Source organism: Canis lupus, chromosome 10 (genome assembly GCF_048164855.1).
Source record: "Canis lupus baileyi chromosome 10, mCanLup2.hap1, whole genome shotgun sequence".
Lineage (NCBI taxonomy): Eukaryota > Metazoa > Chordata > Mammalia > Carnivora > Canidae > Canis > Canis lupus.
In genome coordinates this window covers 70,212,941-70,226,040 of record NC_132847.1, presented here as the reverse complement: position 1 = coordinate 70,226,040, position 13,100 = coordinate 70,212,941, and the positions used below count along the sequence as shown (strand labels likewise).

Here is a 13,100-nt window from a genome sequence, read left to right as displayed (position 1 = left end):
TCATGTGTTGGACAGAGCAGAGGGCGTGGACACTTGGGTTTCCAGGGGCCCAGCGGAGCCTGTCCCCCACCCTCTGGGAATTCTAAATTTGTAGCAGATGGTGGGGTCCGAGAGGCCAGCTTGGCCAAGGCTGAGAGAATGTCACCCAGCTTCTGGGCACATCTGAGAGCCGCTTTGTGGCAGGAGCTGATGATTTCCATGATAAACGAGCCCTAAATGAATCCTTACATCATGAAGTTCAGTGTTTGTGGTTAGCCTGGCGAGGAAGGGAGAGACCGAGGTTAGGGAGGGATGCAGGGATTGCACCCAGCAGCCTGCCCACCAGCCTCCTTTCCTCCCTCCCGGCCCCTGACCTCCCTTCCACCAACATCTGCTGAGCTCCTACTGTGTGCAGGGCCCCGTGCTGGCTCAGGGACCCTACAGGGATGAGGCCGACATAGTCCCCGACCCCCGCCCCCAAAGACAGGAGGCAATGGGATCAGTACATAAGAAGAGAAGCCCAGGAGGCTGTGGGGACAGGGCGGCTCCAGCCTGACCTGTAGGGTAGGGGTCCGGGGAAGACTTTCTACAATAAGGCTTGGGGGACGGATCACCAGATGGAAGTGAGCACTCCTGGCAGAGGGAACGGCAGGGGCAAAGGTGGAGAGGTTCGAGCAGGAGCGCAGGATGCAGGGGAGGGGCGGGTAGAGGAGGGACTCCGCAGGGGCCAGCAGGAGGTAGAGCACGACTGGCCCAAGTCCAAGTCCCAGCCTCCGTAGCTCAGACTTTAATCTGAGGCCCCAGGGAGTCAGGGTAGGACTTCTCTCAAGGGGCATGTCTAGGGCTGAAGCGGGAGCAGGGGTGGGTGGAGGAGGGTCCCTGCCGGCTCAAGCCTGCTTTCCTTCACTCCACGGGCGCTTCCAGAAGGCCTGCTCCCCAGGCCACCGCAGCAGGCCGGCTAGCCTCTCCCCAGCGCACACGCTCAGGACAAAACCTGCGCAAAGAGCAAAGAGCGGGGCTTCGCAGGACAAAACTCCTTTGTGATGAGCCTCGGGCCATGGAGGCGCAGTGCTCTGCTGCCCTCTGGTGAGGACTGGAGATGCACCCCTGCAGGGCTCCCCACCACCCCCCTCCCCGCCCCGCCCCCGCCAGCTTCTAAAATCCTGAGTTTCCTCCGGACACCTTCATCCCTCCATCCCTCCCTTGACCACCACGGGGAGTCCCAAGGCTCCCGGCAAACAGGTGCAGAGAGCACAGGCCCAGGACAGGGTGAGGAGGGGAGGGGGACACAGAGGGACTCAGCCCCAGCTGTGTCAGGGGTACCCCTGGATGGGGGGGGGCAGGGCCTGTGTCTTTAACTTTCACAAATGAATAGGCACAGATGGCGTTTACTCCTATCACCATCACGATGGTCATAGTCATGACGATGGTGGTGACGGTGGCAGTGAGGGCAGGCACTGCTCTTTCTGTAGCTACTGGTGGCCGTGGCAGGACTTGGGTGACGCTGGTGTTGGGAATAGAGTGACGGTAATGAGGACCAGGGTGGAGGCAGGAACCGTGGTAGTGGTGATGGAGCTGGTGGCTAATATGGCCTGGCTGTCCCTGTCTGTGTCCCTGGGGCATACGTCCAGCTCTAGTGGGCACACACCTAGGGAGGGGGAGAGTTCTAGATCCCGGGATAGGCACAGGTTTAGCTTTACTCGATAAAGCCAAAGAGTTTTCAGAACGCGGTTGTCCTCACACTCTTTCCCGTCACGTGTGGGAGTTCCAGACGCTGCGCATCCCCACAAACGGCATTGTCTGGTTTGTTCACTAATGTATCTCTCGGGGGCCTAGAAGCCTGGCACACAGAGGAGGCCTCATACAGAAGAGCTGCTGAACGAATTCACGAGTGAAGGGTAGCAGACGCCCTGGCTCCGTTAGAGAACAGAACCAGAACTCTGCGCCTGCTTGCGGACATCCAGCGAGGGACACATCCTGACCTGCAGAAGTCACACCCAACAGCCCATCACACCCCATCACACACATATCCTTGGCTTAGCACTTGTCTCAAAACCCTTACAGTGTGCCTCATCTCGGTCTGTTTTTTTGTTTGTTTGTTTGTTTAGTTTTGTTTTGTTTTGTTTTAAGATTTTATTTATTCATGAAAGACAGAGAGAGAGAGGGAGAAAGAGATTGAGAGGCAGGGACATGGGCAGAGGGAGAAGCAGGCTCCGTGCAGGGAGCCCGACGTGGGACTCGATCCCGGGACCCCGGGATCACGACCTGAACCGAAGGCAGATGGCCAACCACTGAGCCACCAGGGTGCCCCCCATCTCAGTCCAGTTTTGAAGAGGAACAGCAATTTGATTAAACCCAGCACACAAAGATGTGAATGACTGGTAGTCCTTAACCCTTTTAGGGACATTTAAAGGAGCAGCTTGTTCTCTTACCCAGTTTACAAGTGAGAAAGGCAACCTGCCATAGCTCCCAGCACCCAGGCCGGCACCAGCTCACAGCTCTGGGTTTTCCTCAGTTCTGCCATGTACAGCTGCTTTCCCCTTAGACAACCTCCCCTGCCTGCCTCTCTCTTTTCTTCCTTTTTTTTTTTTTTTTCATCTGCAAAACGGGAATAGTAATTCTTGTCCTATCCACCTCCAGGATTTAAAAAAGAAAAAAAAATATATGACCGATTACGGAGCTTCACAGTTGAAAGAAATCTTGGAGATCATCTAGGGACTTTTATTTTTGCTATTAGATAACTCTTTACAATGTATGAATCACTTTCAATTACACTGGCTCATTGAAACCTCAGAACAACTATGTGAAATCATTAATCTCTTTTTATAGGAAGGAAACCGGGTAAGAAAGGGGGAACTACTTCCTCAAGTGGCAGGGCTGGGGGCAGTGGCTCTTTGCCCTACCTAATCTCCCTAAAGATCCACCTGGAGGGCCCTATGACTAAAAGGTTATCTGGCTCTTGCTTGCACTCCTCCGGTGCCTGGGGAGCTCACCGCCACCCAAGATGAGTCCTGCTCTAGTTGGGTGGCTCTCATAGTTGGCTATCATTCCTGGTGGTATAAGGCATGTTACACTGAAGGGGGGGGTGATTATTAAGACTTTCATGCTAAGGAGGGTCAGGGAGAGGGGAAGTTTAGGGAAATATTCAGAGACCGTACAGAGGCAGCCAGAATGGCAATAATAATAACAATGCCTCTCAGATAACGTCATTTCCCCATTTGTAACCCTTCGACGTCTTCCTGGTTCCCTAAGAGGGAGTCCAGGCTCCTTCGTGTACCCTCCATGAGCTCGGTCCAGTCTCAAAACACCTCTATGTGTCTCACACATTTCCCCACCCCACCCAGCCTTCCTGTACCGTGTTCCCTCTGCCAAGAACACCCTTACCTACGGCCCTCACCTGCCTGCTGCTACAGGGCTCTGAACCACCCCCCAAATCCCTGCACACTGGGCTGTTCTTACTTGTGTCCCTGCCCAAGACCATGGGATTCCTTTGCCCTGGTGCCCAGCATGGGCACCGTGACTGAATGGGTGACTGGCCCACCCCAGCACGGACGCTGAGAGCTCTGCTGCTCCTGACAGCCAGGCCAGGAGAGGGTTAAACAGCTGCCCTGGCCTCAGATCAGCCTTGGCATTGGAGAAGCAGGTGGTCCAATGTTTAACCAGGTTCTTTATGGGCCTTCGGTCAGCTTGGCTCAGGAACTCAATCCAGCCAGGTCTTCCGAGAGCCGAAACCTGGGCTCCTCTCGCCCCTTTAGGCACCACCACCACCCCACACCTCTGCCTCCTCCCTGAGGCCTGGGGTGCCAGGTAGCTGGAGCTGCCAGGGAGGGGAAGCCGGGGAGGAAGATCACAAAGCTGGAGGAGGTGTAGGTGGAGAGTAGGAAGGGCCTGGTCCACGCTCTGCCCGGGCTTGCTGCCAGGCCCTGGTTGAGCCCTTCGTATCCCTGCCTCCCCATCCCCACCTGTGTAGGGAGGAGGCCGGGCGGGGTGGTCCCTCCTGATAGGAATGGGCAAGAGCAAACTCCAGAACCCCCTACCTAGGGGTCCCCTCGCTGGAGCCTTTCTCCACCAGGGCTGGAGGTGGGTAAATCTTTAACCAGCTGGCCCAGGGCAGGCCCGAGCCTTTCCGGATGGATGGCTGCCTGAGAAGGGGGAAAGGGGGTGGGGGATGTAGGGTGTGCAGAGCCAGTCCCAGCGCGTGGAAAAGGGAGAGAGTGGGGGAGAGAAAGGAACGGGGCTCGGGCGGAGCCAACTCCGCGTGCACAGCAGGACATGGAGAAGCGTGGCTCTCCCGACGGGTAAGCACAGATCCCGGGGGTTCCGGGGGGTTCCGGGGGGTTCCGGGAGCCGCCGAGCTCCGGGATGGTAACTCACGTTGCTGCCGCAGGGACCCCGCGCGGAGCCTGGAGCAGGGGCCAGAAGGGCTGGAGGGGCCAGAAACGCCCATCCAGGTGGTGCTCAGGTAAGTATGGGTAGGTTGGAGCGGGGAAGGGGGGCGAGGGCGAACCCATGGCCACGACGGGATGGACCATCTGCCTCCCCCACGGACCCCAGGGTGCGCCCCATGAGCGCCGCCGAGCTGCGTCGAGGGGAGCAGAGCGCGCTGCACTGCTCGGGGACCCGGACTCTGCAAGTGAGGAAGCCCTCCCACCCCAGCCCCAGCTCCCCCCAGCCCGCTCCCCCGCCCCAACCCACCTGCAGGCCCCTCCGCCCCTTCCCCGGGGCGACAGTGTCCCAGGAACCCCTTCCCCCCACCCCCGCCCCGTGAGCCCCGCGAGCCCCGCCCTCCTAGGCCCCGCCCCCAGCGCGCCCCGCCCCCTCTGCCGTCCCCTCCCGACTGTGTCCCAGGCCCCGCCCCCCGCCAGTGAGCCCCGCCCCGACTGTGGCCCAGGCCCCGCCCCCGGACCAGGCCCCGCCCCTACCGCCCCTGACCGTGTCCCAGGCCCCGCCCCAGGCCACGCCCCCTTCCGCCCCTGACCGTATCCCAGGCCCCGCACCTGCCGCCCCTGACCGTGTTCCAGGCCCCGCCCCCAGCTCGCCCCGCCCCGTGACCCAGGCCCCGCCCCCGGTCGCCCCGCCCCGTGTCCCAGGCCCCGCCCCCAGCGCGCCCCGCCCCCTCTGCCGTCCCCTCCCGACTGTGTCCCAGGCCCCGCCCCCCGCCAGTGAGCCCCGCCCCGCCCCGTGTCCCAGGCCCCGCCCCCAGCTCGCCCCGCCCCTGCCGCCCCCGACCGTGTCCCAGGCCCCGCCCCTGCCGCCCCGACCGTGTCCCAGGCCCCGCCCCAGGCCCCGCCCCTGCCGCCCCCGACCGTGTCCCAGGCCCCGCCCCTGCCCCCGACCGTGTCCCAGGCCCCGCCCCAGGCCCCGCCCCTGCCGCCCCCGACCGTGTCCCAGGCCCCGCCCCCAGCGCGCCCCGCCCCTGCCGCCCCCGACCGTGTCCCAGGCCCCGCCCCTGCGCCCCTCCCCCAGGTGAGCCCCCCGGGCGGCGGCCCAGACGTGGCGTTCCGCTTCGGCGCGGTGCTGGACGGGGCGCGCTCGCAGGAGGACGTGTTCCGGGCGTGCGGGGTGCGGCGCCTGGGGGAGCTGGCGCTGCGGGGGTGAGTGAGGCGGGCGCCCGGGCCCAGCACCCCCCCCCCGCCCCGGGGTCCGCGACCCCTGACCCCCACCCCGCCGCCCCGGGCCCAGCCGCGCCCCTGCCGCCCGCAGCTTCTCCTGCACCGTCTTCACCTTCGGCCAGACGGGCTCCGGGAAGACCTACACCCTGACCGGGCCTCCTCCGCAGGTGCGCCGAGCGCAGGTGCAGCCCCGCGGGCGGGGGGCGGGCGGGGGGCGGGCGGGGACCGGGCCGGAGCCCTGGGGAGCCCTGGGGAGCCCTGGGGAGCCGCGGGCGGGCAGGCGGCGCAGGCTTCCAGGGGGGCAGGGCCTGCGTGCAGCCCGGGCCCATTTACTTGCAGACGAGGAAACTGAGGACCCGGAGAGGTGAAGGCACTTGCCCGATGCGCGGCCACCTTTGTCCGCTTTACTTAGTGGCCGTCGGTGCGGGCCTCTAAGCGCAAGTGACGGTTCCGACCGAGGACTCGGCGGTGCCTCGGAAGGGGCACGGTTGGGGCGCAGAGGGCAGTCCTCCACGAGGGCAGTTACGACTGCTGCTTGGCGCTGCGATGATCAGGATCCAGCCCCTGGCTCAGCTGTCTCTGCCCCCAGGGCGAGGGGGTGCCCGTCCCCCCCAACCTAGCTGGCATCATGCAGAGGACCTTCGCCTGGCTGTTGGACCGCGTGCAGCACCTGGGTGCACCTGTCACCCTCCGGGCCTCCTATTTGGAGATCTACAATGAGCAGGTGGGAGGCGGAGATGAATGACAGCCCTCAGGGGAGAGGGGGCATTTCTCTCCCAGGAACATGGGTCAAGGGACAGAGGAGGCTGGGGGACTGTCATCCGTAAGGTCTGGGGGCGGATGGAACGTGGGCTCAGGGCCCTTCCCTCACCCACCGCCCTTGTCTCAGGTTCGAGACCTCCTGAGCCTGGGATCTGCCCGGCCCCTGCCTGTCCGCTGGAACAAGACCCGGGGCTTCTATGTGGAGCAGCTGCGGGTGGTGGAGTTTGGGAGTCTGGGGGCCCTGATGGAACTTCTGCAAATGGGTGCGTGCGTACTACTGCAGGGGTGCTCTGGGGTGGGGGGCACCCATTCCTCAGCCGTTCGGAGCCCCTGGCTGGAGCTGTGGGTTGAGGTGACCCGTGCAGGAGAAAAGGGCCAGCAAGCCAACAATTCAGACACAGCCCAGAGATGTTCACCCCACCCCACCCCAGGCTTGCAGATTCTGCTGTCCAGACTCTGGGAACCCTGATGATTCCGACCACACTCGGCAGGGTGTGGTCAGGGTCATGGTCTCTCCGTCCCAGGGCCCTGCCCTTCCAGTCTGTTCCCCCGCGTGCTGCAAACCACATCCCTCTTCCTCTCCAGGCCCCCGGACCTCTCCGGTTTCTTGATGGTACAGGTCATACCTCTTGGGCCAGCCCACGATGTCCTTGCGTCCCATGCATTCATCAGATATTTATTGAGCAGCCACCCCGTGGCAGGCATCAGGGACAGCGGACTCTGGTCCTGGCCCCAGAGTTGTGCCCAGAGCTGGTCTTTCTGCCTCAGTCTCTCTCTCCACACAACGGGAGAGGTGTTCCTAAGGCGTGAATCTGACTGACGTTCCTCTGCTCAGTTCTCACCATCTTCCTTTCACGCGTCCGTGCTAGAGGCAGCCCCGCACCTTTGCCCGGGCCCCTCTCCCAGGATGCCCGCGCTGCCTTATCCGTATCGGTGAGCACCTGCTCTTCCTGCCGGGTGCAGCTGCTGCTGTTCTCCCCTCTAGGTCTCAGCCGCCGTCGGAGCTCAGCTCACACCCTGAACCAGGCCTCCAGCCGAAGCCATGCCCTGCTCACGCTCTACATCAGCCGCCAAACTGTGAGTGTCCCCACGTGGGGAAGCAGCTGGCCCGGGGCCACCCACGAGGGTCGGCCTCTGGATGTACAAACCAACTTGGGCATGCGCGGAGGTAATAGTGGAAATCCTCGGCTTTGTGACTTTGGTGGGGACGGCCGCTCCCGAGTCCCCATCGAGCCCCGATCCCCCTGCCCCACAGATGCCTCCAGCGGACCCCGGGGAGCCCCCCGTTGGGGGGAAGCTGTGCTTTGTAGACCTGGCTGGCAGCGAGAAGGTGGCGGCCACAGGATCCCGCGGGGAGCTGATGCTCGAGGCGAACAGCATCAACCGCAGCCTGCTGGCCCTGGGTGAGACGTGGGGCCGCCGGGCGGACGCCTCGAGTCCCCTCTGAGCCTGACCCCCAGCTGTGGGGGAAACCAGAGGAGACGGAATGCAGGGGGCTTGGGAGGGTCAAGAGCAGTGACCCAGGAGCCACATGCCTCCCCTGTCCTTCCCCCGCTATTGGCTGGTGCCTCCCCTCTTCGGACTTCACGAGTCTGTGAAGCCTGAGAGTTTATAAAGGTACATTTCTATTTGAGAGAGAAACACTCGAGTGCAGAGTACGAGCCCTCCGACCTTCAGCCTGTCCCGTGGGCGCTGGGGGAGACTGAGGCCCAAGGGGGGAAGGGCAGTGACCCTCCCACGCCCACCCCTGGCCACTGGGCCCTGAGCTCCTTCGGGGCTGGGCCCCCAGCCTCCCTCTGCGGCACGTGTGGGGAGATTTTCGGGGAACTTCATTCAGTCCGTTTGTCAGACGTTTCCTGCACCCCAGCCCGGTTCAGGGGTGTTCAGGTCTGTTGGTGGCCCTGGAGCTCGGGGGTGGATGAGGCCGTCTCTGCCCTCAGGAGCCCCAGTCTGGTGGCAGAGGCCAGTCTGACCGAGTAACCAGATCTTGTGGGAAGGGGGATTTTCGGGTCACACGGGCCTGGGTGGAGATCCCAGCTCCGTGCGTACTGGCCGGGCGCCCTCGGATGAGAGCTGTAACCTTGCTGGCTTTGCGCCCCCACCCAGGTCACTGCATCTCCCTGCTGCTGGACCCACAGCGGAGGCAGAGCCACATCCCCTTCCGGGACAGCAAGCTCACCAAGCTGCTCGCAGACTCGCTGGGGGGACGCGGGCTCACCCTCATGGTACCCGAGGGGGGCTGGCAGGGGGCGATGGCTCCAGAGGGCGGGGGCCCGGAGAGGAGCACTCACAGGCGGTCCCCCCGCAGGTGGCCTGCGTGTCCCCTTCAGCCCAGTGCCTTCCCGAGACTCTCAGCACCCTGCGATATGCGAGCCGAGCTCAGCGGGTCACCACTCGGCCACAGGCCCCCAAGGTGAATGGAGGGGACAGGTAGAGGAGACAGGTGGGGCTCGGGCAGTAGCCGGAGCCTGTGTGGTGTCATGGGAGGTCTGGGACTGAGTCAGAGCCCTGATGATGGGGCTGTGATTGGGTAGGGTGGGGTCAGGCTCTCGGGCCGCGTTAGGGCACGTCTGGGGGTCTGGTCTGATCTGGGACATGATTCAGGGCATAGCCAGGATTCCAGTTGGTACCGCGATTAAGTCTGAGTTGAGTTGAGGTCTGACGTAGTGTCTCGTTTGGGGTCAGAATTTGGGCCAGGGTTTGGAACAGGGTCCCGCTGGGAGTAGGCGCTCCCAGCATGCAGCTAAGGCTACTGGCACTTTGATACCATCAGGACAGGGTGCCTCCTGCAGGTGGATGTAGCCTTGTGCCAGGATGCTCAGGCTGCCAGTGAAGCGCGGCTCCTACTCGCCCACCCCCGGAAGCCCTTGTGCAGTGCACAGCTCGTGCAGCCATAAACAGCAGCTCTGGGCTTCCTTCTCTGCAGTCACCTGTGGCAAAGCAACCCCCGCGTTTGGAGATTGAGATGCTGCAGCTCCAGGAGGAGAACCGTTGCCTGCGGGCCCAACTGGGGCAAATAGACCCCAAGGGTATGAGCTCCCTGGAGGCAGGGGTGGGGCGAGGAGAGGGTCTGGGGCTCCTGTGGACCCAGGCGTCTACCCCTCCCCTGCAGCCTCAAGGCTCAGTGGGGCTCGGGTGGCCTGGGCCCAGCGGAATCTCTATGGGATGCTACAGGAGTTCATGCTGGAGAACGAGAGGCTCAGGTAGGGCACACCTGAGCCGGGGGGCTCCGTGCCCCATCCCAACCCCCTGGGCTGCCCCTGCTGAGCTACCCGCTCCCTACCCGTGGCTACCCTTCTGTCCCGCCTTGCTCCCGGGGCTCGTACTCCCCCGCAGAGAGGGGGCCTCACCCATACCCCCGGCGGTAGCTGTGCCTCCTCTCACCTTCCTGGGGCCTGCTCCTCCCAGGAAGGAAAAGAGCCAGCTGCAGAGTAGCCAGGCCCGGGCCCGGGATGAACAGCGCCTCCTGGCCCAGCAGGTCCACGAGCTGGAGCGGTGAGCGCGGCGGGCAGCGCGGGAGGCGGGCCTCGGGACACAGGGCAGGCGGGAGAGGGTGGCCCGGTGACCTGGCCGGTGGGGAGTCTGACCTCCGGACCCAGACCGCCTGGGTTCACTTCAGCTCTGCTGTGTGACCTTGGCTGAGTCCTTTCACTTCTCCCTGCCTGGGCTTCACCTTCTATAAACTGGGGATCGTGCGGGGCTGGCTTTGTGGGGCTGTTGTGAAGCTTGGACTGACCGAGCTCGTGTGTAAAGCCTTGAGAACGGTCCCTGGCACGTAGGCCCTGGTGCTGGCCTGCGGGCTGTAGGCACAGACGCCCTGTTCCCTCCAGGCGCCTCCTCTGTGCCTGCTACGGTCCCCAGCCACGCCCTGGCCCGGCCCCACCGTGTCCCTGTGTGATGGTGCCAGCTGCCCCGTGCCCCGTGAGTCTCTGCCCAGCTGGGAGGGGTGAGCGGCAGCAACGGCCCGAAGCGTCTAACACGCCCTCCTGCAGGCCCTGCCACCCCTCTGCTGCTGCCCCTGCTGCCACCTCTGTCCCCTGTGCCGAGCACCCCTGGCCCACTGGGCCTGCCCACGTAGGGATTTCCACCTGCCCCAGGTAGGAAAGGGGGAAGCGAGGGGGTGGGGGAGGCGGGGAGAGGGAAGTGGGGGGAGCTGGAGACTGATCCAGGGGGTCAGCAGCCTGGGGGGCTCCAGAATTCTGGGGTCCTAGGCTGCATCATGGGGTGAGGGGGGACCTTTGGGCTCCCATGCAGGGTTCAGAAGGGCTGGTTACCCACCCCCCCACCCCCCACCCCCGCCATCCTGCCGCCTTTCAGGAGCCCACGGAGCCGCTGGCTCACTCACCCTTTCCCTCGCATGTTACCCACTGACGTGTTCATCAGCTCGTTCAGTCCCTCTCCCCCAAGTGCCCAGCTTTGTGCCAGGCCCTGTTGGGGCACCGAGGATTCAGACATAGACCTGGTGTGATTCCTGCCCTCAGGGAGTTCCTCATCTCCAGGGAGGACAGTACGAAGGGAGGGCCACCCGATGCCTGCAGAAAAGGGGACCCAGACCCTGCCCCTTTTGAGGTCACCTGATATTCCTGGTGCCCCGCGGAGGCAGGCTCGGTCAGCGGAGATGGTGGAGCCATGGGGGCGCCAGGAAGGTGGGGCCCGCAGAGGCAGGGTCACCCAGTGCGGGCTCTGGTCTTTCCTGCAGGTGATGAGCCCTAAGGTCCCGGGTGACATGCCCCTGTGTGCCCAGCCCCCGCCCTGGGCCCCCCCAGGCAACCCTGGCTCTGCCAAGTGTCCCAGAGAAAGGTGGGCCAGCCCTGGGATGCTGGGGGGGGGAGGGAGAGGCTTGGGACCTCGAAGGCTCACCTCCCACCACCCAACCCCCCCTGGCCCAGGAGTCATAGCGACTGGACTCAGACCCGAGTCCTGGCGGAGATGCTGATGGAGGAGGAGGTGGTACCCTCTGCACCCCCCCTGCCCATGGGGACCCCGAACACACCACCAGTGCTGAGAGGTGAAGAAGAGAGAGAGGGAGGTGTGTGTGTGTGTGTGTGTGTGTGTGTGTGTGTGTGTGTGTGTGAGAGAGAGAGATCTTGGGCCAGAACCCACCCTCTCCAGACCTCAGTCTTCCCATCTCTGAGGTAGGATGTGTGTTGAGAGGCGATTGTGACATCTTCCCAGTTCCCAAACTTGGGAATTCTCTTCCTGGGGCCACCCGTATGTCCCGATGGGTGCAGGAGCCCGTGGTGTATGTTGAGGGGCGGGGGCCCACCTGAGGCTTCCCCAGAGAGTGTGGGGACGCTGATGGGTCTGGGCGGGGAGGGGCGCAAGGGAGCACGGCCTCGAGTCTCTGTCGCTGTGCTCCCCAGGTGGGGCTGCAGTTCCAAACCTGGCCCGGAGACTGGAGGCCCTCAGAGACCAGATTGGCAGCTCCCTGCGACGCGGCCGGGGCCAGCCACCCCCCAGCGAGGCTGCACGGAGCCCCAGCCGCGTCCTCCCGCCCTGCTGAGGGCACAGCAGGAAGCCAGGAGTGCACCGTGTGACCTTGGCTGGGCTCTGCGCTCCCGGGCTCGGTCTCCCCGTCCGCTCAGTGCAGCTGCTCTGGGCAGAGGGTAGTGCCCGGGGGCTGCGGGTAGGGGCTGGTGGGAGCAGAGGGGAGCAGAGGGAGGGTGGGGCCCCAGACTGTGGGAGATGACACTGGATTTGGGAGAAGCCAGGAACAGGTGATGAAATAGATGAATAAACAGAGGCGTCGGCTCTGAGTGTGGCTGGTCCTGTCTCGGGTCCCGGGTCCCGGGGCCACACCTCAGGCACTTCCTTCGGCCTGGGGCATCCCAGAGAGGAGGGGGCCCTCGGGGGGGGGGTTGAGGAGGGGCAAGGACTCTCGGCAGAGGTGCGTGCCCCTTCTGATCAGGAATAGTCCAGGTTGCCATCTCCTTCATATGGTGCCCAGGTCTCAACTGAGCAACTACTACATGCACCTGCGCGGATGTGGGGAGATCGAATGACGAGCATGTCCGTGCGGGAGGTCCGTGCAGGAGGACGGGTGCCAGCTCATGCCTGTGCCAGCTGCACGTGCCCTGGTGCCGGAGGAACCACGAGATCCGAGTTCTGATGCCACAGACTTGCCGTGACCTCGGGCAGGCCTCGAACCCTCCTCCCAGAGTCACTTTCTGGCAATCAGCCAGTTAGCGGGGGGGGGGGGGGGGGGGTGAGGCTCCCTGTCTCTTGAGTTCAAGGAGGGTCAGGAGGTGAAGAATATCTGAATCCCAGGAGGAAGCAACGGGTCTACAGTTTGGGGAAGGTCCAGGCGGGACATGAGACACTGGGGGTGCTGGTGGCAAGGCCTCACTAGAGAAGAAGCCACTGGGGCTAATCTAACGCCCCCACTTTATAGTTAGGGAAACTGAGACCCGTAGGGCTCATTCATTCATTCAACACTACGGGCATGGATGCAAACCGGGGCGGTGAACAGGCCTGACAAGGGACAAGCTGGCTCTGCCCGGGAAGCTCACAGCGGCCGGGTGTCCCACGCTAGGGGGTTCGGCAGCGGAGACGCCGTGGAAGGCCATTGCTCTGGGAGGCAGAGCGCAGGACGGGGGCGGGTGGGGGTGGGGGTGTAATGACCAGACCCACAGGCCCTGGGCGGGCAGAGTGGGCCGCGGTTCGTGGAGTCCAGAGAGTGAACCACACATGGTCGCATGTCACCTGCCCCCGTGACAGTCGTGGGGATTGAATCCACTTCCAGATGGA

At 63.8% G+C, this 13,100-nt stretch overlaps 1 protein-coding gene across 17 annotated transcripts; it reads left to right on the top strand.

Annotated features, from left to right (window-relative positions):
• Positions 1-3,645: 3,645 nt before the first annotated feature.
• KIF12 (kinesin family member 12) lies at positions 3,646-12,109 on the top strand. Of its 17 annotated transcripts, none has more exons than XR_012038505.1 (19): positions 3,647-4,277; positions 4,367-4,441; positions 4,534-4,612; positions 5,446-5,573; positions 5,683-5,773; positions 6,181-6,315; positions 6,481-6,616; positions 7,339-7,521; positions 7,609-7,756; positions 8,460-8,578; positions 8,662-8,783; positions 9,280-9,382; positions 9,466-9,556; positions 9,762-9,848; positions 10,133-10,274; positions 10,346-10,450; positions 10,835-10,961; positions 11,053-11,153; positions 11,243-11,282. XR_012038505.1 is itself a non-coding variant. In XM_072842483.1 (19 exons), the coding sequence occupies exons 1-19, from the start codon at positions 4,252-4,254 to the stop codon at positions 11,854-11,856; spliced, it is 2,136 nt and encodes a 711-aa protein (XP_072698584.1). In that variant the 5' UTR covers positions 3,649-4,251; the 3' UTR covers positions 11,857-12,109. The 17 variants fall into 17 exon arrangements, 11 of the variants coding, with proteins under 11 accessions (XP_072698584.1, XP_072698586.1, XP_072698583.1 ...); XM_072842483.1 differs by lacking the exon at positions 10,835-10,961 and adding an exon at positions 11,717-12,109 and having other exon boundaries at positions 3,649-4,277; positions 5,683-5,758; positions 11,243-11,382; XM_072842485.1 differs by lacking the exon at positions 10,835-10,961 and adding an exon at positions 11,717-12,109 and having other exon boundaries at positions 3,649-4,277; positions 10,184-10,274; positions 11,243-11,382.
• The last annotated feature ends 991 nt before the right edge of the window (positions 12,110-13,100 follow it).